A 26,983-nucleotide genomic window follows, 5' to 3' on the forward strand; every position below is an offset into this window, starting at 1 on the left:
ATGCCCTGTGTCGGCTGCGTCCGCCGCCTCTTGGCGGCCGCGGCGGCTTGTGGAGCCGTCGCCTTCCTGGGCTACTGTGTTTACCTCGACCGGAAGCGGCGAGGGGACCCCGCGTTCAAGCGCCGCCTGCGGGAGAGTGAGTGGGACCGAGGCTGAGGTGCGGCCGGGTCGGGCCGAGCAGAACGGGCGGCCAGCCGGCCGGGAGGACACCGCCGGACAAAAGTCGGGCCGCGAGTGCCTCCGCCACTGCCGAGGGGCCCGTGGCGCCCGGGCGGGCTGGACCACTGGGTCCACGCCCGCCTCGGGACGGGCCTCCCATCCAGCAGTTGCCGTGTTGTGTTCGCAGAAAGAAGAGCCAAGCAGCAAAAGGCTGAGGAGCGGGGCGTGCAGGTGCAGTGCTTTCGATCCGCACAGCCAGAGACGCGGGCCCGGCCTCGCTGGGCCCCGTGGCTCCTAGCGGGCTCCGCAGCAGGTAGTTCCTGCAGCCACGCGCCTCTCGCGCCCGGGAAGAGGCCTGCCCTCGCGCCCCACGCACCGCCCCAGGCCCAGCCACTCTCCTCTCACAAAAGGGAGGGAAAGAAGGAGGGAGGAAGAAGTTGGAGTGATAAAAATGCAGCTGTAAAGCAAAACATTGTAGAACAGGCACTTCTTTTAACTGGAAGAAGGAAGATTTTGCCCTGTCAGAGCCGCACAGGACACTTGGAAACCCAGGCTGGCCACGGTCACATGGCAGTAACTTCTAGATTGTTCTCTCGCAGGGCCATTCTTGTAGCTCAGAAGCAGAACGCATCTTCCGTCTTCTTGATTTCTAAATCTCTACAGCAGAATTTGATTAGTCCTTTTTTGTTGTTTTTAAGAGGCAGGGGCCGGACACAATGGCTCACACTTGTAATCTCTGCACTTTGAGAGGCCGAGGCGGGCAGATCACGTGAGGTCAGGAGTTCGAGACTAGCCTGGCCAACATGGTGAAAGACTGTCTCTATTAAAAATAAAAAAATTAGCCGGGCATAGTGGCGCATGCTTGTAGTCTCAGCTACTCAGAAGATTGAGGCAGGAGAATTGCTTGAATCTGGGAGGTGGCAGTTGCTGCCTGGGTAACAGTGCACAACTCTGTCTTTAAAAAAAAAAAAAAGCCAAGTGTGGTGGCTCATGCCTGTAATTCCAGCACTCTGGGAGGCCGAGGTGGGTGGATCACCTGAGGTCAGGAATTCAAGACCAGCCTGGCCAACATGGTGAAACCCCCGTCTCTACTAAAAATACAAAATTAGCTGGATATGGTGGCCCACGCCTGTAATCCCAGCTACTTGGGAGGCTGAGGCAGGAGAATCGCTTGAACCTGGGAGGCAGAGGTTACAGTGAGCCAAGATCGTGCCACTGCACTCCAGACTGGGTGACAGAGTGAAATTCCATCTCAAAAAAAAAAAAAAAAAAAAAAAAAAAAGAGGAGAGAGAAACGGGTGTCCCTGTGTTGCCCAAGCTGATCTCCAACTCCTGGCCACAAGCGATCCACAGTTGATGCTCGATGTTTACTTAGCTGAGATTGTTAACCAGAGCACCTACATATGTCTGTGTGATCTGAGATTCTTCATTTGTGTGGTGCACTGTGTCGCAGGGGGAAAGCAAACACACACACATACATACACACACACACACACACACACATCTGTATATAGAGAGAGCATACACATGCATGTAAACTAGAACATATGCCCATGTGGGAGAGCAGATGGTACCGCTTCTGGCAACATTGAAGCCTGCTCAATTTAAAGGCAGAGGAAATAGATTCTACCTCTCAATAGGGATGGCAAGGTTCTGAAAGCACTTGTGGGACTGGGGATATTGCTGTAGCCATTTTTGAAACATGCAGTTTTTCTGGAGAAGACTGTAGAGGAAGTGGCATTGAACTGAACCTGGAAGGATGATGAATTTGGGACTTGGTTTCAGGAGAATGGAGGGAAAAGCATGTGCATAAAGATGCAAAGTGGGGCATCTGCCAGGCACATTCAGTAAACCAGTCTGGCAAAGGAGTCATACTGAGGAATAGTGGGTGTAAGGTTGGAGAGTGAAAGGAGGGATTGAATTAGGGAAGGTTTGTTTTGAAGGCCAGGTTAAGGAATTGAGTGAGATTCAATAGAGTAACTACTGAAGATTTTTAAGCAGGAATTTTTTAAAAAGAATGAAAGAAAGGCAGAAGAGAAATGTTCCTAGATTGATCAGGCAGGAGTGTGCTTAATGGATTGGAAGAGAAAACAAGCTATTGCATAAATTTAGATGAGAGGTAATAAAAATTCTAAACTATGGTGGTGGTAGTGGTAACAGGGAAGAATACAGTTCATGCTGACTCAGTAAAGGGTAATGGAGAGGCGGAGTCAAAGACACTTCTGGGGTTTCAGAATGGAATCACAGTAGAGAATAAAGGCCTATTTGACATAGTTAGCTGAGAAGGGAGTGTTCAAAGAGCTGGACGTGGAGATGCCTTCCCTGACTTGACTGGGACAGAGCCTGATACGGCTCCATGTCCCTCTTCTTCATTGCCCTTATCCATGGTTGCACTTGCACATTTATGTAATTATTTGATTAATGCTTTCTGTTTATTACACTAAGCTCTGTGAGGGCAGACTTTGCTTTTTACTATCCATTGTTTCCAGTGCCTAGAACAGTGTCTAGTGCAGTAAGTGCCCAGCAAATGTTTGTTGAATGCTGTTGTTCATTGTAGGCAGAGGGAAACACCTTGTGGAGAGGCGCAGACCATGAAATTACAATATTCAAGGAGTATTATGTCCAGAGAGATAGCTGAGGGTCAGTTTAGTGTCTTTTTGTGGAGGACTTTGAATGGCAAACTGAAAAGTCAGGGCATTTTTGTGTTGTGGTGGGTAACTAATGATGGTGACTTTATCTCAGAGAACAAACACAATTATTTTGGTTTTATTTTTTAAATAAGACAATTCTGGTTCCAGTGTGGAGAAAGGAAGTTGAAGACAGGAAAATCAGTCAGTGACAGTCCATATGGGAAATAATGTTATTTATATTAATTAATATAAGTTTATATTAATTAATATAAATTAATCGTATTTTAATTATATAATTTAACTATATTTATACTAATTAAGCCATAACTAAATCATACTATAATTTAATTATATTTATATAATTTATTAATATAAATCAATAATTATTAATAAATAATTATTTTCCACATGGGAAATAAATTATTTCAAGTGAGGAAGCAGCAGAAGCAGGATTTTTCAAATGTTCTTTCATATAATCATCACAACTCTATTCTCGTTTTTTTTTTTTTTGAAACGGTCTCACTCTGTTGCCCAGGCTGGAGTACAGTGACATGATCACAGCTCACTGCAGCCTCAACCTTTTTGGGTTTAGGTGATTCTCCCACCTCAGTCTCCTGAATAGCCAGGACTACAGGTGCACACCACCATGCCCAGCTAGTTTTATACTTTTTGTAGAGACAAGTTTCAATGTATTGCCTAGGCTGGTCTCGAACTCCTGAGCTCAAACATTCTGCCTCTTAACGATCTATGTACAACATATTTAGATCCCACTATTTTTTGCTCATATCCTTGCAGACAGGCTCCACTATCTATTGGAAATTTTGATACAAAAAAATTAGAACCCAATCCAATATTTGGGTGCTTGAGCTCCTGAAATGTTGGGATTACAGGAGTGAGCGCCACTGTGCCTGGCCTCTATTCTCATCTTACAGATGAATAAACCAAGGCAGAGAAAGATGTCTCTTCTCACCTTTTCTAGAATCTTTCTTCCTCGTTTTCCCAGGACCTTAGTTTCACAAAGTATGGTTGATTGCTGCATTAGGTTTACCTGGAGCATTTGTTAAAATATGGATTATTTGACCCTGATCTCAGCAATTCTGATCCAGTAGCCCAGGGAATTCTTACTGGAATTCTTATTGGCACAGTGACTATCAGACTTTCGGATACATAAGAATCACCCGAAGACCTTGTTTAAAAAAGCAAATTCCTGGCCCTACTCCCAGAGATGGACTCAGTAGTTCTAGGTGGGGCCCAAGAAACTGGCAGTTTTAACACCTCCTTCAGGTGATGCTTTGTGAAACATGGGCCTTGTGTTCTGTACTCTTCCCCTTCTCCCTAGAAGATCCTTCTCCAAAAGTGATTTCAAATGTACTACTCTAGACCTGGTGTCCCAAGTTTCAACTACCTACCAGACTCTGTCATCTGGACATTCTGTTAGCACCTCACCTTAGTGTGTCCAGAAGTGAACTCATCATCTCCCCGCTTGCCACTGCTCCTACTCCTGTTTCCTTATGATGCTGTTGGTGTAACTAGCCTCCCTGGTATGACCCTGACTCATCATGTTTAAATATCAACTTCATCCATCATAAACAATGACCAATTCTTATTTTCAAATGCTTTATTTCAGATATATATATCCCACTTGTCTATTTCTGTTACTTACATGAGACTAAAGGCTTTTAATATCTTTTACCCAGACTACTGTAATAGCTTCCTAACTTGTTGCCCTACCTCCATTCTTATGCTGTCAGAGTAATTTCTTCTAAATGGCAGCTCTGAATATGTAGCTCCCTAATCCTAAGATTAAAGACCAGCCTCACCGGGCGCAGTGGCTCCCACCTGTAATCACAGCACTTTGGGAGGCAAAGGTGGGTGGATCACCTGAGATCAGGAGTTCAAGACCAGTCTGACCAACATAGTGAAACCCTGTCTCTACTAAAAATACAAAATTAGCCAGGCATGGTGGTGCATGCCTGTAGTCCAAGCTACTCAGGAGGCTGAGGTAGGAGAATCGCTTGTACCTGGGAGGCGGAGGTTGCAGTGAGCCGAGATGGTGCCACTGCACTTCAGTCTGGGCAACGGAGTGAGACTCCATCTCAAAAAAAAAAAAAAAAAGGCCAGCCTCAGCTTGGCACCATGCCTTTGATTGACTGCCTTATTTTCCTAGGGATTGGAAATAATATATATATATGTATAAGTTCCTAGTCTATAGATGGCCATCAATAATAGTAGTATTGTTGCTACATTTACCCTATCATAACCCAGCTAATTAAGTTCACTTGCTATGTTCCCTGCAATTTTGCGTTGCTTATACTTTCCTCATCAAACTTTCACTAAACCTCTCCATGTCTCAAACACTTATCTTTTCTGAGAAACAAAGCTTTGGTAATTCTCCAACCAGATGTAATGTCTCTGTACTTTGAGCCCCAGAGAACACTGGACTTCTTGTTGTACCTACATGATCCCTTTCCCTTTGTTAGACTGTGGCTCCTTGGGGATAGGCACAGGGGTCTTGGTCTCCAGTTTCTTCCAGCTTTTCCTTGAGTGGCCTGCCCTTGCCAGTGTTCACTAAACATCTATTGAGTAAAACAGATCATGTTACTGATTATTAGTATATCTGCTGAAACAAGCTTAAAAGATGACCCCTATCCAGGCTCATTCCATTGAAAAAAAATTCGTAGGGTAAAAAAACCACACAAACCTGCCAGATTTGAAAGATTGGAGCTGAAGTGACTGGCAGTGGAGTTGATATTTTGGCCTAGGTTTGCCCTTTATATCTTGAAAGACCAGCCCTAGGTGCAGTACCAATGATGATGCCATCTTGTGGCCATGGTTCCCTTCATGAACCAATCACAGTAAACCAAAGCATCCTTCTGAACACTCACTCCCCTGCCAACCCCCCACCAGGTCCTTTGTCCCTTTCCTTTGGAGGTGTGAGTACAGAAAGCTTAGCATAGTTTCTTGTTTCCCCTGCTAGAGAGTTACTGCTGCCCGAAGAGGTCTCAGAACTAAAAGACCAAAATGACCTTGTAAGCAAGAGAAATCATTGCAACCAAATTAACAGGCAGTTAATATCTCGGGCAAGAAAATAATTTTGCAACATACAAAACTATCTTTGTTATATTAACTACAGTAGGATTTCTGCTATATATAGCTGGGTAAAATATAGGATGAGAGTTATTTATTATAAGCATCTCAGCCTAATAAATACATCATTTAAAAAACATCACTTGAAATAATCCCATTTTAGAAAATTGGTTTAAATATTATTAAGAACTACATTTGTCATACTTTGGATTTAGAGACTAGGTTCAGGATGTCTTTTTTAAATAAAAAATAATTTGATCAGTAACCACATACTTTACATTCATTACTCATTGTTAAATATTTTATGAATATTTTAGTTGTGGGATCCAGTGAAGAATGAAAAATTGCAAGAATTTTTCTTGGAAGAGGTACAGATCGGAGAACTTTGGTTATCTAGAGGTAAGAATGTAAATGTTCTTTTGTGAGTTACTATGAAAGCTAATGCTTGAGAAATATTTATTGATTAGTATTTATATGTCAAATAACTAGCTAGATGTGTGTTCACCAACTTGCCTCATTAAAGGAAAACAATCCAGCATGTTCACTTCATCACACTATACTCTTCCATTATGTTAGTGTTCAAGTCATAGACTTGGAAGCGGGCAAATGGAGTAGCAAAGCCAAATATAAAAATACCTCATTTATTGTCATGTAAAATTCTAAGTCAGTGAGTTTTCCAAGGGACTAAATGTTAAGAATAAAAACTTTTTGCTGGGTGTGGTGGCTCATACTTGTAATCGCAACACTTTGGGAGGCCAAGGGGAGAGGATTGCTTGACGCCAACAGTTTGAGACCAGCTTAGGTAACAAAGCAATATCCCATCTCTACAAAAAACTAAAAGTTAGGTGGGTACCATGGCATGCACCTCTAGTCCCAGCTACTCAGCAGGCTGAGGTGAGAGCATCACTTGAGCCCAGGAGTTTGCGGTTGCAGTGGTGATGTCACCACTATACTCCAGCCTGGGAGACAGAGTGAGACTCTGTCTCAAAAAAACAAACAAAACAACTTTAAAAAATTCTAACTGCTTTATAAAAATGTTCCTGCTTTCTTAGAATGTTCTTAATACTTATTTACTTTGTTGATAAGTTAATTCCCTGTGAATGTCCATTCTTTTATTGTGTTTAACGGAGTGATGCCTGTCAGGCTATCTTGCACTTAATGGCCACATTTTGAGTTATAATTTATTTCTACCTAATTCCAGATGGATTTGAGAAAACTTCATAATATTGTCAGGCAAAATGATGGTAGATAATATTATTATTATATAAATATACATAATCATAATGTCCTTATTCTGGTGTTAAACCCTGGAAAGGAAAAAAATTTGTCTTGAGGCTTCTTACTTTAAGAAGTAACTGATGTTGCTGGATAAACCAGCATTACACACATCAGTACAATCTATATATTTTTTTTTAAGTGTTGCAAACTCCCTTGCATATCACAGTGCCTATACCTGTTTTTGCCTCTTTCTGTTCTTTTTTTTCAAAAGGTTTTGTTTTTCAGTCTGTGAACAGCATCCTCCAGGATTTATAAAAACAAAGAGGAAGTCTAAATCCTAGACAACTCACAGCAACACCAAAGATTTTTACTTTATTCAGTGGCTTAAACCATTATAAAGGTTTTGAGAAATGAAAAAGTTGCATTCAAAATCATTGCACATTAATCACTGTAATTTGTATTTTAGTATTTTATTTAGTACTCATCTTTGCTTTCAGATGAGGTAATTTTTTAAATAGACTAAAAATACCTGCTAACATTAATGATCTCTGCTTTTAGATGGAGTCATTTTTGAAATGGACTAAAAATACCTGCTAAATATTGGTGACAAAATGTACAGTTACAACTGACTTAAATGATAGAAACAGAAGTGATTTACATAAACTAGTGAAGCTTACATCTAAAGACCTTTATTTGCATAGGTCTCTTAGGCCCCCAAGCTAATTTTTTTTTTTTTTTTTTGAGATGGAGTTTTGCTCTTGTTGCCTAGGCTGGAGTGCAATGGCTCAATCTCTGCCCACTGCAACCTCCACCTCCCAGGTTCAAGCGATTCTCCTGCCTCAGCTTCTCAAGTAGCTGGGATTACAGGTGTGCATCACCACACCCAGCTAATTTTGTATTTTTAGAAGACATGGGGTTTCACCATGTTGGTCAGGCTGGTTTTGAACTCCTGACCTCAAGTGATCCACCCACCTCGGCCTCCCAAAGTGCTGGGATTACAGGCATGAGCCACCATGCCTGCCACCCCTAGCAATTTTGTACTCATAATTCTATATTCTTTTTTGTAAACAAGGGCCTTCAAATTGTAGAGAAGAAAGTTCTGAATTATAAGAAAAAAGATAATTTATCACATTTTATTCCTATTCACTTTGTATTTAAGAGTTATGATATAATCGTTTAATTAGATTTAGAGGTGATCTGAACATACCTTGCAAACTTGGGTTTTAAAATTTTTAAATTATGCTTTAAATTATTTAATAGCTTTTTTAAATTTTAAATTATTTTTACATTTTATATTTTAAATTATTTAATAGCTTTTTTTGGGGGGGAGGGTGGACCGTGTCATTCTGTCACCCAGGCTGGAGGGCAGTGGAATTATCTTGGCTCAGCCTCCCAGGTTCAAGCAATTCTATGTCTCAGCCTTCCAAGTAACTGGGATTATATAGGTGGGTGCCACCACACCTGGCCAATTTTTCCATTTTTAGTAGAGACTTTGTTTTGCCATGTTGGCCAGGCTGGTCTTGAACTGGCCTCAACTGAAATGCCTGCCTCAGCCTCCCAAAATGCTGGGATTACAGGCGTGAGCCACAGGGCCCAGCCCCCTAATAGTTCTTTATAGAAGTTATATACTTCTATATTTTACTTACATTGCAGTTCTCAGTCTTGGCTGCTTATTCTTTAATTCTCCATCAAACCCCAAACCAATTAAATCAGAATCTATGGAGGTGGAACCCAGGTGTCAGTATTAAAAAAAAAAAAAATCTCCCTAGATGCCAGGTGTGGTAGCTCACGCTTGTAATCCCAGCACTTTGGGAGGCTGAGGAGGCTGACTCACGAGGGCAGGAGTTCAAGACAGCCTGACCAACATGGTGAAACTCCATCTCTACTAAAAATGCAAAAATTAGGCTAGTGGCACACGCCTGTTGTCCCAGCTACTCAGGAGGCTGAGGTAGGAGAATCGCTTGAGCCAAGGAGGCGGAGGTTGTAGTGAGCTGAGATTGTGCCACTGCACTCCTGTCTGGGTGACAGAGATTCTGTCTCAAAAAAAAACCAACTCCTCCTTAGGTTACTAAAACATCGAGAACCAACCAGTACAGTATTCTAGCCAATGTGGCAATTTTTTACCCAGTTTTCTGCAATCTTCTAAACTTTCTCCATTCCCCTTTGCCATCACCCCCAATTTTCATCATTTTGCTGTCAGGTATACAGTTCTATAGACACCTCAACGGTGGCTACATTTATATGAAGCCATAGGGACAATAATTTTGATTGAAATTTCTGAGGAGCTGGTGTGATTCAATATATTGGTTGGTTCCATTATTTGACCAAATTGACTGGTATTGTTAGCAACACCAATCTTGAGAAAAGGTACTACTATATCTTATGTTGAAAATGTAAAATTAGATGTATTTAAATCAGGACATATCCTTATCATTTTTTAGTTTAAGCTTAATACCAATCTTTGGAAAGCATTTTTTTCTGTCACGCATTCTTCTCTTCATATGATCATGTATTTCAACAGATAAATGGAAAACTAGCTTCAGCTAATAAGAATCTACAATTATATTTACCTGTAGGGCCATATTTTATTTTCTACCCACTTACATGAAATATGTCAAGATTTCAACTCCTGTGATTACTGAATACCTGGACAGGCAGTACTCTAGTCTCGAGGGTCAGAAAATTAGGTGCTATTCCTAATGCTGGCATTAATCAGCACTGAAACTCTACATCATTTCACTCATCTTTGACTCACTTTCCTTAAAGTAAAACAAGGAGACTAGAGTCATTCCATGTTCTGACTTAAACAGAAATGCTATGATTAATTTTCACTCTTCACAATCTTTCATTCTGTTACATCAAAGCCAGTCATCCTAAAACTCATTTTAAAACTGTGCTTAGAAATCAGAGTTCATAAATCTCTTATTTTTTTCCTCTGGGTATGTAATTCATGTTACACTAAATCTTGCTTTAACTCTTTGATAGTGAAATCTATTTTTTAAAAAAGTTCCATTTAGCTAGAACATCAGATGTTTCCTCTATATTTTATCAATCACATATGTAAAGATAACCTATCAGATATTAATAAAAGCAGACAACTGCTTACAAAAAAACCCTCAGCATACTCTTCACTCCATACCCAAATTATAGAACATGAGCATTTCCAATGCAAGAGTGCACTTCTAAACAGTAAGAGTATACTGGTTGTAATTTGGCTCAAAATTATTAATATTGCAGCTTCATCACTGTGAAGCTCAACATCGTCCCTCATATTTGCACTCTACTCTTCACAAGACTTGTCTAGTCTTTAGTTTGATATGCTTTTTTTAAATGCTTGTTGCTTTCCTGGATTTGTAGAATGTCTGTTTTAAATAACTTTAAATTTTTGCTGAAAACTTGTCATTCTGTTTCAGGAGAGCATAGAATGGGGGTTCAGCACCTCAGCAATGCTCTTTTAGTGTGCGGACAACACGGGAACTTCTGAAGGTTTTCAAACACACACTCCCTCCCATGGTATCTGAGATGCTGTTGCACAAAATTCCCCTTGTTTGCCAGGTGAGCGCATATTTAATTATCTTTGTGAAATGTACACAGTAAATAGCTATGTTATGCTTGACTACACGGAAATATCAAACTATGTGTGTGAATTGCCCAAAATCTTAAATAAGTGAAATCTCTGAATTTTGGCTGCTTTAAGAGAAGCAAGCCTATTCTTTCATGTTCCTTTGACTATAATAAATTGCTTATTTTGTTGAGTATTATCCATATTTCAACACTTCAATTTTAAAGCAGAACAATACTTCTACTTCCATTAACATACAAAACGGAAATCACTTTGGCAAATTTAAACATACAGGCTAACTAGTGTTTCCTTAAATATAGGTTTAAAATGGTATCAAATGAAATCCATTCATAAGCCAGTTGATTAGTAGGTATTAGTCCACTTACATTTTACTAAACTGCTTGGTATACTTATGCATCAACTAGAATTTCCTGCAAATGCTTGGATTTGTTTCAGGATTCATTAGCCATAAGACATTAACTTTGGTTTACTTATTATCATTGAAAAGCCTTAAAATTGTTCCTGTATGACTGTCAGCTTTTGAACAAAACACAAACATGAACTCCATACAGTAACAGTCAACTCTTAAATATTACCAAATTAGGGCAGATGGGATGGTTTCCTGAAGATATATGAAAATGTAAGTAAGATAAGAATATGAAATGCCTACCCTGACACAAGAAGGGAGGCAAGAAAAGGACTGTGTATTGAAATGATTGGCAAGTAACTATTTTATGTATTCACCAGCAATTTGAAGCAGACATGAATGAACAGAAATGCTGGGAGGATGATCCTGATTGAAAAACATTTCAACATTTCTACAGTCCAATGAGAATATTATGGTACCATACAGTATAAACAACTGCTCAGTGATATTTCCATTTATTTTACTTTTAGTAATAAAAATTTTTCTATCTCATACATGATTGAACACATAATTTGCTTTAAAATTCACAGTCACAATTGAAGAAACAATGGTTTATTTTTCTAATCAAGTGACCAAGCTGCTGAATCATAAGGCCTCAACAAACGTTGCATCTTATATCATTGAACAATAAGACCTTCTATTTTGATTATTCTTGGTAAATAGCAATTTTGTTTCTCCAGTGGTTTCCATTTGCCAAACAGTCATGACAGATGGTTTAACATGGTGGTTACTGCTTTCAGGGGATTCTATCAGATGAATCCTCATTTCCAGTAAAGCAGCTATTGGCAATCTTTCATCAAAGGTCCATCCATCAGGACTTCTCTATCGTGGTTGGCCAAGGAGTCCTGCTTTGGCCGCCAGGGCTTCATTCTGCTGAATATGATATTCCTGAAATCTCATGGATATTCTTTGTGTCATTTTTAAATATTTCTGTAAGCAATGTTCTGAACAGGTGGTCTAGGAATGAAAAGGGAAGATCCAAGAGGCAACACAAAAATATGAATTTTTTTAAATGCATGAATTCTGAAAGAACCAGTGGGTAGTTTGCTTTTCTTTGACTGTATCTGAGAATTAAATAGTATTAATTGGCAGCAACTGACCATAGCTTTCAATTGATACTTTCATCCACTGACAAGCATTAATATATATTGAATGCCCACCAGTTTGTAGTCACTAAGAGCAATGGTAAGTCTCTGCTTTCAAGAAGCTTCTGGACTAGATTTTCTGCAGATGTATTAAGTGAAAGCCCACATTCCTATCCTGTTGTTTCTATTGTTAAAATATAGAGCCAGTATTAAGTTTGTTCCTTTTTAATGAGAAACAACATTCTTAATTCTCAAACTTTTACTTTTTAGGTATTTATTTTTTTGAGACAGGTTCTCTCTCTGTTGCCCAGGGTGGAATGCAGTGGTTCACTGTGGCCTCAACCTCCTGGACTTAAGTGATCCTCCTACCTCAGCCCCCGGAGCAGCTGAGACTACAGGCACACACTACCATGCTTGGCTAATTTTTAATTTTATTTTTTAGAAGAGGTGAGGTCTCACTATGTTGCTCAGGCTGGTGCCTTTCTTTTTCTTCTTTTTTTTTTTTTTTGACAGGGTCTTGTTCTGTCGCCCAGGCCAGAGTGCAGTAGTGTAATCACAGCTCACTGCCACCTCTGCATCCTGGGCTCAGGTGACCCTCTCACCTCAGCTCCCGAGTATCTGGGATCACAGGCATGTGCCAACATGTCCAGCTATTTTTATTTTTTCTAAAGACAGGGTTTCACCATGTTGCTGAGGCTGGTTTCGAACTCCTGGGCTCAAGTGATCCACTTGCTTTGGGTTCCCAAAGTGCTGGGAGTTCAAAGTTACAGTGAGCTACGATTATGCCATTGCACTCCAGCCTGGTTGATAGAACAAGACCTCATCTTAAAAAAAACAAGTTAAGACTTCTAACTGGATTAAGTTTTCAGTATGAGCCACCAAATTCAAGCTTTGTTTTTTCCAAAGCCAACCAGAATTCCCAGGGCCATACAGAAAGGCTGTGCCAAGTTTCTCTAGGTAGGCCATCTTGACTGAAAGCTAATTAGTAAGAATCTTTGCTATGGAACAATAACGCAGCAGCTGCAGGCATCTTTTCTAAAACGGTCTGACTTGGCACAATGTAACTGTCATATTAAACTTGGCGCTGTTAAACTCAATGCCATGGGTCGGTGGCTGCTTCAGTTCTTCCAAGCAATGGAACATAAAAGGTAGTCTAAATTCCTGTAATAAGTAGGAACAAGTGAAATGCTCAGGGGATCCTACTTACAGTGTTTATGACAAGCTTGGAGAATTTTAGTGAGTAACAATTTCCATACCTCTTCAGGTTTTACTTCTCTTGTTGTGAAGTCTTTAACACAGTCCAAAAAGCAGGTCTCTGTAAGTTTATTGTAGGTCCCCAGAAATTCCTTAAACTACAAACAAACCAGAATGTTCTTTAATACTTGGTTTTTAAAACAAAGATTTGAAACTTAAATTACTAGTATTTTATATTTAGACAAAATATATGGTAACACTTGATATCATAGTTATTATACTAACTTAAATGGGTACAATATGATCTACAACATAGTCTTATTTTCTAGTTGAATATTTAATTTTTCCTTATCAGTCAAATTAAAAATACATATGCTTTATATCATTTACTATCCATTTTGGAAATGAAATAGAAATAATTGTTTTGTGAAACCACTGGCTGACATTTTTTTTTTTTTTTTGACATGGAGTCTTGCTCTGTTGCCCAGGCTGGAGTGCAGTGGTGCAATATTAGCTCACTGCAGCCTCTGCCTCCTGGGTCAAATGATTCTCCTGCCTCAGCCTCCCAAGTAGCTGGGAGTTTCAGGTGTCTGTCACCACGCCTGGCTAATTTTTGTATTTTTAGGAGACAGGGCTTCACCATGTTGGCCAGGCTGGTCTCGAACTCCTGAACTCAAGTGATCCACCCACCTGGGCCTCCCAAAGTGCTGGGATTACAGGTGTGAGCCACTGCACCCAGCCTGACATGGTGGCATTAATAGCACCTTACATTTTTTTGCAGTATCTTTTCCCCCTTAATTAGAATACCTTACCTGTTTTATCTGATCAGATTCTGGTATTTGTGCAGCCATATTCTTCTGGTACCTTTATTAGTCACCTAATTTAAAAATTAAAAAAAAAAGTTTGTCAATCTATAAACAAATGTTTTTAGTCTAACTGAAGAGTTAGGGAATCACTGATAGTATTTTGTAAATCTGTGTATCTAATTATATGCCACCCCAAATTTCTCAGATCATTAATGACCACAGAATCTTACAGCTGAGAATCAGATTTTCTAATGCTAGTTTGGGACTCAAAGGCCCTATCTAAATCTCTAGTTTTAAGATAGTTTGCTCTGCTACTTTGCTAAGCTACTTGTTTAAAGCCCCATTACTAGGTGGGTTATAAAGGAAACCAAGAAGGTGTGAGGTTTGGGCTTAAAAAAATAATAGAAAAATCTGGGTGTGGTGGCTCACAACTGTAATCCCAGCACTTTGGGAGGTCAAGGCAGGTGGATCACTTGAAGTCAGGAGTTCAAAACCAGCTTGGCCAATATAGTGAAACCCTATCTCTATTAAAAATACAAAAATTAGCCGGATGTGGTGGTGCATGCCTGTGGTCCCATCTACTTGGGAAGCTGAGGCAGGAAAATCGCTTGAACCTGGGATGTCAAGGTTACAGTGAGCGGAGATCATGCCATTGCACTGGAGCCTGGGTGACAAAGCAAGACTTCATCTCAAAATAGTAATAGTAATAATAACAATAATAAAAATAAAGGAAACCAAGAGATTTTTGCTGTTTTCCTAAAATTACTTAACTATTCCATTAGTCAACAATTTGCTTGTTTTAAATTTTTTACTATTATACTTAATCCAATGCATCAAAAATTTTAACATTTCAACATGCAACCAACATAAAAGTAAGACATTTTACATTCCTTTTCTTGTAGTAAGTCTTTGATTTTGGTGGGCATTTAACACTTATACCATATCTCAATTTAAATGCTAAATTTTCTTCAGAAATATTCGGCCTATATTTAGATTTAATAAAATTTACAGTTGAAGAAGTAGATTCACATATCTGAACTGCTCCAAATGTACTTACTAATTTTAAGTGCATTTGGAGCAGCTCAGATATGTGAATCTACTTTTTCTCTGACCCTTGCTACAATGATCCTTTTGCATTGTAAACACAAAGGTTCTATTAATAGTTAACAAACACCATTTGCTTAGAAATCAACAAGCCTGGCTGGGCATGGTGGCTCAGACCTATAATATCAATACTTTGGGAGGCCAAGGTGGGCAGATCACCTGAGGTTGGGAGTTCGAGACCAACCTGACCAATATGGAGAAACCCCGTCTCTACTAAAAGTATATAATTAGCTGGACGTGGTGGCGCATGCCTGTAATTCCAGCTACTTGGGAGGCTGAGGCAGGAGAATCACTGGAACCCTGGAGGTGGAGGTTGCAGTGTGCTGAGATTGCCCCATTGCACTCCAGCCTGGGCAAGAAGGAAACTTTGTCTAAAACAAACAAATAAATAAACAAACAAAAAAAACCCCAGAAATCGACAACCCTTATGAAAGGTATTCAGAGTTTTAAAAGAAAGTTACAGGAGTTTTACATTCTACTACATATTCTGTAGTTTGGAAAGGGCAATCACGGAGACTAATCAGAAACTTCTGAATATATGATAATTATAACCGAACTTGGGGGCAACAGGGAAGGGAAGACAAGTAAGTAAAAAAGCCTTTCTGAATTACTGAGATTTTCACATATCCTAAACATAGGACTTAGGTTCAGTTAATCTAGATGTAAAAATGTGTATCACATTATTTATTTACTGTATCCTAGTGAGTTCTAAAAAGGTTGAGCATCTCATATAAAAGATTTGTATAAAATAAAGCTGTTTAAAATAGAAATTAAACAGCATGTAAGAGGAAAACATCAATCAGGTACACTGTAGACTAACATAAATACTATACATTTAGTTGTAAGTTTTCTGATAACCAAGACAAAAATGATAAACTGAATGTGCAAAACTTTCTTATTAGCTCATCAATTATTAAAGTATCTCTGAAAAACATAAAATTTTTATGAAGTTTTGTTGAAACTAAGTAGTAATTTCAAGTTTAAAACAAAGTGTATGCCATCAAAATGAAAAAAAAAACATTCTAATTTTGATTAACACATATATTCAATAGTAATTCCATTCCACCACTGCCAACCCTATCTATACTTTCCTCCTTTTTGCATTTATTCTTCCCTTTTCTTTTTTCCTTATCCTGTAAATTCACAATAACTAGGCCAAGCATGATGCCTGTAATCCCAGCACTTTGGGAGGCTGAGGCAGGTGGATCACCTGAGGTCAAGAGTTCAAGACCAGCCTAAACAACATAGTGAAACCCTGTTTCTACTAAAAATACAAAAATTAGCCTGGTATGTCGGGAAGCTTGAACCCGAGAGGTGGAGGCTGCAGTGAGCCACGATCACACCACTGCACTCCCGCCTGGGCCACAGCCCCAAGCGTGAGATTCCATCTCAAAAAAAAAAAAAAAAAAAAAATCACAATAACTATTGACATTTAAAAGATGTCATTTCCTTCATATGCACAGAATAGCCTCCCCATCCCCCCACCAAGTGGTCAGTGGAAACCACACAGGGAGCCTGCCTTCCACCCCTATTGGCAGTAATGAGGTACCCATCTCCATCTACTCTGGGGTGGTATCAAAGGAGGCCTACTTGGCATTCAGGAACTGCATTACTGCTTCATGACAATTAGGTCACATACCCCTCTGTCATGCCACGTGGGGAGAGTAATGAAGCACTGTAGTCCTTTTCCAGCCAGGGAGTTACCTGGTAAAGAGCCAGAATGCCTACTTCAACCAGCAGTAAGAAGAAACTTCCTGCCCCTCCCCTCAAGTGTCAAAGTGATGAATTTCTACTTTTGTCTGGCCGTAATAAAGTGGTACCTCCCACCACCTCCCCTCGTGGAGCAATGTCAAAAGGAGCCAGAAAAAAGGATTAAATAAAATCTAGAGCCTCATTACATGATATGCAAGATGTCCAGGCTATACTATTTTAAAAAATCACTAATCACACCAAGAACTAGGAACATCTCAAACTGAATTAAAAAAAGACAACAGATGATCAACATTGAGTAACAAGTGTTAGGATTATCTGACAAAGATTTTTAAACAGTACCTTGTAAATACTTCAATGAGCAATTACAAGCACACTTGAAACAAATGAAAAAATAGAAGGTCTTAGCAAAGAAATAGAAGATATCAAGACCCAAATGGAAAGTTTAGGAAGTGACAAATACAATAACCAAAATAAACTCAATGAATTAAATCAACAGGAGAATGGAGGGGACAGAGGAATCACTGAATCAGAAGACAGAAAATAGGATTCTTCGATCTGAATTACAGAGAAAAACAGAATGAAAAACATTAACAGAGAATCAAGGACTTGCAGAAGTACAAAAGAGCTAATATTTTGTCTCAGAATCCAAGAAGGAGAGGAAGAAGAGGGTAGGATAGTAAAAGTACTTAAGAAATAATGGCTGAAAATTCTCCAAGTTTGGCAAAAGACATAAACTTACAGATTCAAGAAGCTGAACAAACTCGAAACAGCATAAACCTGATGAAACCTAAATTAAGATACATAATAGTCAAACATCTGAAAACTAAAGACAAGGCCAGGCACAGTGGCTCACGCCTGTAATCCCAGCACTTTGGGAAGCCAAAGCGGATGGACTGCTTGAGGTCAGAAGTTCAAGATCAGACTGGCCAACATGGCGAAAGCCCACCTCTACTAAAAAAAATACAAAAATTAGCTGGCCATGGTGGCGCACAACTGTAATCTCAGCTACTTGGGTGGCTGAGGCACAAGAATTGCTTGAACCCGGGAGGCAGAGGTTGCAGTGAGCCAAGATTGTGCCACTGTATTCCAGCCTGGGCAACAGAGTGAGACTGTGTCTCAAAAAAATAAATAAAGAAGTAACAATAAATAAAATAAAAAATAAAGACAAAAATATATTGAAAGCAGCAAGTGGAAAAACTGTATCTTGACTGCAGGCATAAAACTGTTAGGATGACAGCACATTTTCCTTCAGAAACTATGGAGGCCAGAAGGAAGTGACACAAAATGTTTCAAATGCTGAAAGAAAAGAACTGTCAACCCAGAAACCTGTATCTAGTGAAAACAACCTTGAGGAATAAAGGAGAAATCAAGACATTCTCAAATGAAGGAAAACCAAGAAAATATGTTACCAGCATAGTTATCTAAAATAATGGTTCAACTTTCTAAACAGAAAGAAATGACAAAAGTAGTAGTCCTGGAACATCAAGGAGGAGGAAAACATGGTAAGAAGAAATCTGAATAAGTACACTTCCCCTCTTGAGTTTCCTAAATTATGTTTGTCAGTTGAAGCAAAAATTATAAAACCGTCTATTGTGGTTCTAAATGTATGTAGACAATTAAGGTTTCTATACTTCACGTGAACTGGTAATATGCTGACATCATTACATGGAGATAAGCTAAATCAGTGCCATGAGGAAAAGTTTTAGTACTAAATGCATACATTAGAAAAGGAAACAGACCAGGTGTGGTGGGTCATGCCTGTAATCCCAGCACTTTGGGAGGCTGAGGTGGGAGAATTCCTTGAGTCCTGGAGTTCAAGACCAGCCTGGGTCACAGGGTTTGGCTGGACTCAAGGACCCAAATCTTATCTTGAATTCCCATGTGTTGTGGCAGAGATCTGGTAGGAGGTAATGGAATCATGGGAGCAAGTCTTTCCCATGCCATTCTTATGATAGTGAATAAGTTTCACAAGATCTGATGGTTTTATCAAGAGGAAATCCCCTGCACAAGTTCTCTCTTTCTGCCTTCTGCCATCCATGTAAGATGTGACTTGCTCCTCCTTGCCTTCTGCCATGATTGTGAGGCTCCCCAGCCATGTGGAACTCTAAGTCTATTACACTTTCTTTAATTTTTTTTTTTTTTTTGAGGAGGTTTCACCATGTTGGTCAGGCTGGTCTCAAACTCCTGACCTCAGGTGATCTGCCTGTCTTGGCTTCCCAAAGTGCTGGGATTATAGGTGTGAGCCACCATGCCTGTCCCAACACCTCTTTCTTTTGTAACTTGCCCAGTCATGGGTGTGTCATTATCAGCAGTGTGAAAATGGACTAATACACTGTCAGACCTAATCTCTACCAAAAAAAAAAAAACAAAAAAAAAAACAACAATTAGCTGGGGATCATGCCATTGCATTCCAGCCCAGGTAAAAGACTAGGACCCTCTCTCAAAAAAAAAAAAAAAAAAAAAAAAAAACAAAAAAGAAAAGAAAAAAGAAAGAGACAAAATAAAATATCTTTGGGCTAAGATAAAAAAGAAAAAACAGAGAGAGAGAGAGAGAGAGAGAGAGAGAGAGAGAGAGATCTTAAATCAGTAAGCACCTAAAAAAGAAGAGCAAAAGAACCCAGTGAAGGAAACAAAGAGCAGAAATCAATTGAAATGAAAAGAGAAAAAAAGAAAGAGATGATCCTTTGCAAAGATTAATAAAACTGACAAACCTACTAGCAAGAGAGAAGACACCAATTATACCATCAGGAATGAAATGAGGTATACATTACTACAGATTTTGCAGACATCAAAAGAATAAAACATCTCTACATACATAAACCTGACAACTTCTTTATGAAGTTAGTGTTATCCTGGTATCAAAAGCAGACAAAGACAGTACAAAAAGGAAACCTTAAAAATATCCCTTATGAAAGATATAAAAATATCTATTATTATTAATATTAGCAAATATAATTCAGCAATATATTAAAAAGAATTATACATTTTGACCAAGTAGTGTTTATTCCAAGTAGTGTTTATTCCAAGGGATGCAAGACTGGTTTAATATTTGAAAATTAGTCAATTTAAGTCCACATATTAATAAAGAAGAAAAACTATGATCATAGAAATTGTTGCAGAAAAAATATTTGAAAAAATGCAATACCCATTCATAGCAAAAATGTCTCAGAAAAAAAGGAAGACAAATTTGATAAACAGCATGTACAAAAAACCTATAGCCATACTTAATGGTGAAAGATAATACTTTCCCATAAGATTGTAAGCAAGGACAGATGTCCACTCTCACCACTCCTATCTAACATATTGCTAAAAGTTCTAACCAGTGCAGTGAGGCAAGAAAAGGAAACAGACATAAAGACTGTAGAAGAAAATAAAACTGTTCCTGTTTGCATGTGACATAATTATGAACATAGAAAATCAGAAAGAATCTACAAATGAACTCCTAGAATTAATAAGTTCAGCAAGGTCCAGTATACAAGATAAACATATTTAAAAAATCAATTGTGGTTGGGCACTGTGACTCACATCTGTAATCCTAGCACTTTGAGAAGCCGAGGTGAGTGGAGTCAGCAGTTTGAAACCAGCCTCGCCAAGATGGTGAAACCCGTCTCTACTTAAAATACAAAAATTAGCTGGGCGTGGTAGCAGGCACCTGTAATCCCAGCTCCTAGGGAGGCTGAGGCAGGAGAATTGCTTGAACCTGGGAGGCAGAGGTTGCAGTAAGCCAAGATCATGTCACTGCACTCTAGCCTGGGCAACAGAGCAAGACTCTGTTTCAAAAAAAAAAAAAAAAATTGTATTTCTCTATACCATCAATGAACACATGTATACTGAAATTAAAAATACACTATCATTTACAATTACTCAAAAAAGAATAAAAAGATTTAGGGGCAAATCTAACAAAACATGTATAGGACTTGCATGTGGAAAACCAAAATGCTGCTGACAAAAGAAGTCAAAGACCTAAACACACACAGAGACATACTGTGTGTTCAGAAAACAGAAGACTCAATATAGTAAGAATGCCAATTTTCCCAAGACTTATACAAGCTTATTTCAATTCCTATCAAGGTCCTAACAAGATTTCTTGTAAATATACACAAATTTATATGGAAAGCATTTATATAGAAATTTATATAAAATTTATATAAAAAGCAAAGGAATTAGAATAGCTAAAACAAATTTGAAAAATGAGGAATAAAGTGAGAGGAACTGGTCTACCTGATTTCAAGACATAAACAGCTTACAGTAATCAATGCTATGTGCCACTGGTGGAGGGACAAATAGCGGAATATAACAAAGAATCCAATAACAGATTCACACCAAAAAACCCAACTGTCTGGGTGAGATGGCTCACATCTGTAATCCCAGCACTTTGGAAGGCTAAGAAGGGAGGATTGCTTGAGCTCCGGAGTTGAAGACCAGCCTTGGCAACATTGTAAGACCCTGTCTGTACAAATAATTTAAAAATTAGCTGGGCATGGTATTGCATGCCTGTAGTCCCAGTTACCTGGGAGGCTGAGGCAGGAGAATCACTTGACCTTGAGAGGTAAAGGCTGCAGTAAGCCATGGTTGTGCCACTGCACTCCAGTCTAGAAAACAGAGTGAGACCCCATCTCAAAAACAAACACACACACACACATCCCCCTGCCCAACTGATTTTTTTGGGGAAAAAAAAAAGATGTACAAACTAAGTTTCTCACCTAATACAAAAATTAACTAAAAATGGATCTTAGGGGCCAGGTGTGGTGGCTCATTCCTGTAATTCTAGCACTTTGGGAGGCCAAAGTTGGCGATGGCTTGAGCCCAGGAATTTGAGAACAGCCTGGGTAACATGAAAAACCCCATCTTCACCAAAAATAAAAAAAATTTTTTTTAGCTGGGCCTGGTGGCACACACCTGTAGTCCAAGCTACTCAGGAGGCTGAGGTAGGAGGATGGATTGAACCCAGGAGGCAGAGGCTGCAGTGAGCCGAGATTGTGCCACTGCACTCCAGCCTGGGTGACAGACCCTGTCTCTAAAAAATAAAAAAGGATCAGGGACTTAATGTAAAAGATAATACTACAAAAACTTTTATTTATTATTTTATTTTATTTTAATTTTTTGAGACAGAGTCTCACTCTGTTGCCCAGGCTGGAGTGCAGTGGCACCATCTTGGCTCATGGCAACCCTCACCTCCCAGGTTCAAGCGATTCTCCTGCCTCAGCCTCCCAAGTAGCTGGGACCACAGGCACACACCGCTGCATCCGGCTAATTTTTGTATTTTTAGTAGAGATGGGGTTTCACCATGTTGGCCAGGATGGTCTTGATCTCCTGACCTTGTGATCCGCCCACCTCGGCCTCCCAAAGTGCTGGGATTACAGGTGTGAACCGCTGCACAGCCTATTTATTTATTTTTAATAAAGACAGGGTCTTACCATGTTGCCTAGGCTGGTCTCAAACTCCTGGGTTCGAGCAGTCCTCCCACCTCGGCCTCCCATAGTGCTGGGATTACAGGCATAAGCCATTATGCTTGGCCAACTACTAAAACTTTTAGAAAAATATTAGAAAATCTGGCTTTAGGGCTTGCTAAAGAGTTCTTATATTTGAAATCAAAAACACAATCTATAAGAGGAAAAATTAATAAATAAATTAGACTTCATGAAAATGAAAAACAAAATTAAAACTAAAATTAAAAACTTTTGCTTTGTGAAAGAACATTAAGAGGATGAAAAGCTACAGACCTGGAAGAAATATTTGCAAACTACATATTTGACAAATAACTAATAAATAGAAGATAATAAAGAACTCTTAAAGCCTAACAGCAAAAACACTAACAATCCAATTAGAAAACAAGCAAGAGGCATTAAGAAGGCATTTCAGCAAAAAGGATATACATGAAAAGATGTTCAACATCATTAGCCATTAGGGAAATGCAAATTAAAACCAAAACAAGCTGCTGGGCTTGGGGGCTCATGCCTGTAATCCCAGCATTTTGGGAGGCTGGGGCAGGCGGATCATCTGAGGTCAGGAGTTTGAGACCAACCTGGCCAGCACGGTGAAACCCCATCTCTACTAAAAATACAAAAATTAGCCGGGCATGGTGGTATACGCCTGTGGTCCCAGCTACTTGGGAGGCTGAGGCAGGAGAATTGCTTGAACCTGGGGGGTGGAGGTTGCAGTGAGCCAAGATCATGCCACTGCACTCCAGCCTGGGTGACAAGAGCAAAACTCCGTCTCAAAAACAAAAAACAAACAAAACAAGCTACATACCTATCAGAATGGCTAACATAAAAAAAAGTGGCAATACTAAATGCTGGTGAGGACATAGAACAACTGAATCACTCACATATTCCTGTTGGGAATGTAAACAGTTTGATAGTTTCTAAAGAAGTTATATGACCCTGCAACTGCATTCCTGGACATCTGTCCTAGAGAAATGAAAACTTGTGTTCACAGGAAATCCTATATGTGAATGTTTCTAGAAACTCTATTCTTAACAGTCAAAAACTGAAAACAACACAAATGTTCTTCAGTGGGTGAATGGTTAAACAAATTGGTACATCTACACCTGTAATACTATTCAGCGATAAAAAGGATGAGGTATTGATACATGAGAAAGCCTGGAGAATTCTGCTGAGGAAAAAAAGCCAATCCTAAAAAGTATATACTGTATAATTCCACTTATACAACATTCTTGAAATAACAGAATTGCAGAAATGAAGACCATCTAGTTGCCAAGGGTTAAGGAATGGATGGGGGCAGGAGTAGGAAGAAAGTAGGTGTTGCTACAAAACGGCAACACAAGACCTTTGTAATATTCTATATCTTGACTGTATCAGTATCAGTATCCTGGATGTGATATTGTATTCCAGTTTTGTAAGATGTTACCACTATGGAAAACTGGGTAAAGGACAGGGGATCTTTGTATTAATTACGTTGTAAGTGCATTTCAGTCTACACTAACTTCAAAATTAAAAGCTTAATAAAAAAGAAAAAAAAAATGATACAGTGTAACTTTCTGGTATTTGCCAAAGAACAAGATGCAGCTAGTAGATATTGCTAGCAAGTGTTCCAAGCTAGAGTTGTTTTGGATTCCCACTAGGAAAACAGTCTGAAAAGATCTCAGAACTGGTAAAACAACTTCTAAGGAAGTATTAAATGAAATCACTGTTTTGTGAGAACTTGAAAAAAAATACAAGGGTGATAAAATATGCATTAAGGTATGTGGTTTACCAATAGGCTCCTAGCAGAAAATACAAAAGGTCTTCTGATAGACCTGAGCCTTTTGAACTGCTGAATTAGGACAGTACACTCACTGCACCTCAGGAGGACACTCGGCAAACTAGATTTTTTACAGTTCACATCAAAAACAACAACAAAAACCCACACACACAGACCTGATTTCCTTCCTACAATGCCAAAATCTGTTGTTCTTTTCAAAAAAAATTCCATCCTTGTATTTCTTTGGGTTAAAATTCATATTTATTGACTTATCAACCAGAGGTCAGAGAGACAGAAAGTATGAAATCTTTAAATGTTCTCTTTGTTGATATACTGCTGGGTCTACATACACCCTGTCCTTATTGTACACCTCATGGTGACAACTGATGGCTGCTACTGAAAAATCTGAAAAGACATAGATGAAGAATGCCTCAAGTGCTGTTGGTATGAATCTTCTTTATTGATTAATTTATTAATATACATTACTGTAAGAGTATATGTTTCCTTTTTTCAATGAAATAAAGTTTATCATACTATAAAAGTAATATATTTATTGACAATTTGGAAACCAAAGATAAAAAAAGTTCTACCATTCACAGACCACTGTGTTAACATTGATTTATTTTCTTTAGAATCACTCGATTGTGTATTTTATTTATTTATTTTTGAGATTTATTTATTTATTTTTGAGACAGTCTCTCACTCTGTGGCCCAGGCTGGAATGCAGTGGCACAATCTTAGCTCACTACATCTTCTGCCCCCTGGGTTCAAGTGATTTTCGTGCCTCAGCCTCCTGAGTAGCTGGGATTACAGGCATGCACTACCAAGCCTGGCTAATTTTTGTATTTTTAGTAGAGATGGGGTTTTACGATGCTGGCCAGGTTGGTCTTGAACTCCTGACTTCAGGTAATCCTCCCACCTCGGCCTCCCAAAGTGCTGGGATTACAGGCATGAGCCACTGCGCCCAATTTCATATTTTATTTTTTTTTTAAATATTTTTTCCAGACCTACAGTTAAACTCAAGAGCTAACAATCAGCAGTTTTCTTAAGTCTGCTTAAATCTCTAAAGCTATCCTCTGTAGTCACCAGTATCTCTCAAGACTATGGTATGGGTCAGGCATGGTGGCTCAAACCTGTAATCCCAGCACTTTGGGAGGCTGAAGCAGGTGGATCACTTGAGGTAAAGAGTTCGAGAGCAGCCTGGCCAACATGGTGAAACCCTGTCTCTACTAAAAATACAAAAATTAGCCAGGTGGCATATGCCTGTAATCGAAGCTACTTGGGAGGCTGAGGCCGAATAATTGCTTGAACCTGGGAGGCACAGGCTGCAGTGAGCCGAGATTGCACCACTGCACTCCAGCCAGGGTGACAGAGCAAGACTCTGTCTCAAAAAAAAAAAAAAGAAAAGAAAAAGATTACAGTATACATAATTGTAGGCAACTGGTTCAGAGAAAATACTGGAGATGACTGAGTAAATAAATGATTTTCAGAGTTACTTGCTAGTTTGCTGTCTTCTAAATCTTTCACTATTCACTTTGCAGTTATTTAATAGTAAGTTTAGATTGACAAATTCCACTAGCCACATAAACCACCTGATGGTGAGAACAGGTAGCAGTAATGTAGTTGTCCTTTTATTTGATCCTAGTTTTCAGATATTACAGCAAATGTTTGTTATTATAGCAGCAAAGACCCATCAGGGGTTACCTTCTGATTATATCCCTGAAATCTGGAGAGGGAGAGAAGAAATAAGCGAATTCAAGAATCACTAGCCTAGATCTTGGGGATGATTACAATGATGCTGTTAATCTTGTGGCAAACAAAATATATCATAGAACCAGAGAACTTAAGAATACAGGGAGATCTTATCAGTCATCAAGCTCAAACCTTTTCTGATGCATGAGTTTCCTTTCTGTTTTGGAAAAGTAGTTGTCCAAACTTTGCTTGAATGTCTCCAGTAAGGCCTGATTTCTTACCTGAAAAATGAGGGTGTTATTATATGATTACTTAGTCCCCTTCAAGTTCTAATAGTGTTTTCAGTGAAATGTAAACTTCTGTTGGCTAATTATTTTTTTAAAAAAGTTTCTCCCTCTTTAGTAAGTGAAGTTAGTTTCCTCTATTCTGAAGTTACAATTCTTTGGCATATTTGTTACTATTAAAAAAAAAATACTTAATGTCATGCTATCCTTATTTGTCCAGGTATACGTATACATTATACTTCCCTTATGATTTTCCTAATAATTCTGGGAGGGATGGTTCAGAAATCTTAAGAAACTTACATGAGGTCATTTATACAGAGAGTATATAGGCAGCTAGAGCCTAAAGAGTTTGGACTTCAAAATCCAGTATTTTTCCCCATTGCACCTATAAAATGACCTACTTAAGACCTATAAAATGTCTTATAAGCTATTATAACACATATCATCTACCTAAAAATATTTTCCGAATAGCCCAACATATGTTATAAGCTAAGTGACTGACCAAGCACAGTGGCTCAATCCCAGCACTTTGGGAGGCTGAGGTGGGAGGATTGCTTGAGCCCAAAAGTACTAGACCAGTCTGGGCAACATGGCAAAACCCCATCTCTGCAAAAAAAATATAAAAATGAGCCAGCATGGTGGTGTGCACCTGTAGTCCCAGCTACTCAGGAGGCTGAGGCAAGAGGATCACTTGAGCCCAGAAGGTGGAGGCTGCAGTGAGCCATGATCACGCCACCGTTCTCTTGGCTGTGTGACAGAAAGAGACCCTGTCTCAAAAAAAAAAAAAAAAAAGTAAATCTAAGTCATAAAACCTAGCAT

General features: G+C 39.1%; 2 protein-coding genes across 4 annotated transcripts in view; one reads left to right on the forward strand and one right to left on the reverse strand.

The window, feature by feature from the left end:
- TOMM20L (translocase of outer mitochondrial membrane 20 like) lies at positions 1 to 11,575 on the forward strand. The gene is given in 6 exon segments (XM_012450968.2): positions 1 to 136; positions 347 to 390; positions 6,194 to 6,275; positions 10,508 to 10,561; positions 10,564 to 10,649; positions 11,404 to 11,575. Coding segments are annotated over 6 exon segments (456 nt in total). The 3' UTR covers positions 11,458 to 11,575.
- TIMM9 (translocase of inner mitochondrial membrane 9) overlaps positions 11,522 to 26,983 on the reverse strand; it is a 17,252-nt gene continuing 1,790 nt past the window's right edge. Inside the window, exons 2-5 of one of the 3 annotated variants that reach the window (XM_012450963.3) lie at positions 26,073 to 26,161; positions 14,175 to 14,239; positions 13,425 to 13,520; positions 11,522 to 12,040 (exon numbers count right to left, since the gene is read on the reverse strand). In XM_012450963.3, coding sequence (XP_012306386.1) covers positions 11,906 to 12,040; positions 13,425 to 13,520; positions 14,175 to 14,213 — 270 coding nt within the window. In that variant the 5' untranslated portion in view covers positions 14,214 to 14,239; positions 26,073 to 26,161 and the 3' untranslated portion in view covers positions 11,522 to 11,905. Of the gene's footprint in view, positions 12,041 to 13,424; positions 13,521 to 14,174; positions 14,240 to 16,911; positions 17,327 to 26,072; positions 26,162 to 26,983 lie in introns of those variants that run through there. The other 2 variants (XM_012450966.3, XM_012450965.3) reach the window with 2 other exon arrangements.

The sequence above is a fragment of the Aotus nancymaae genome, unplaced genomic scaffold, assembly GCF_030222135.1.
Source record: "Aotus nancymaae isolate 86718 unplaced genomic scaffold, 86718_ANA_hifiasm-v0.15.2.pri h1tg000062l, whole genome shotgun sequence".
In the NCBI taxonomy this organism is placed as follows: domain Eukaryota; kingdom Metazoa; phylum Chordata; class Mammalia; order Primates; family Aotidae; genus Aotus; species Aotus nancymaae.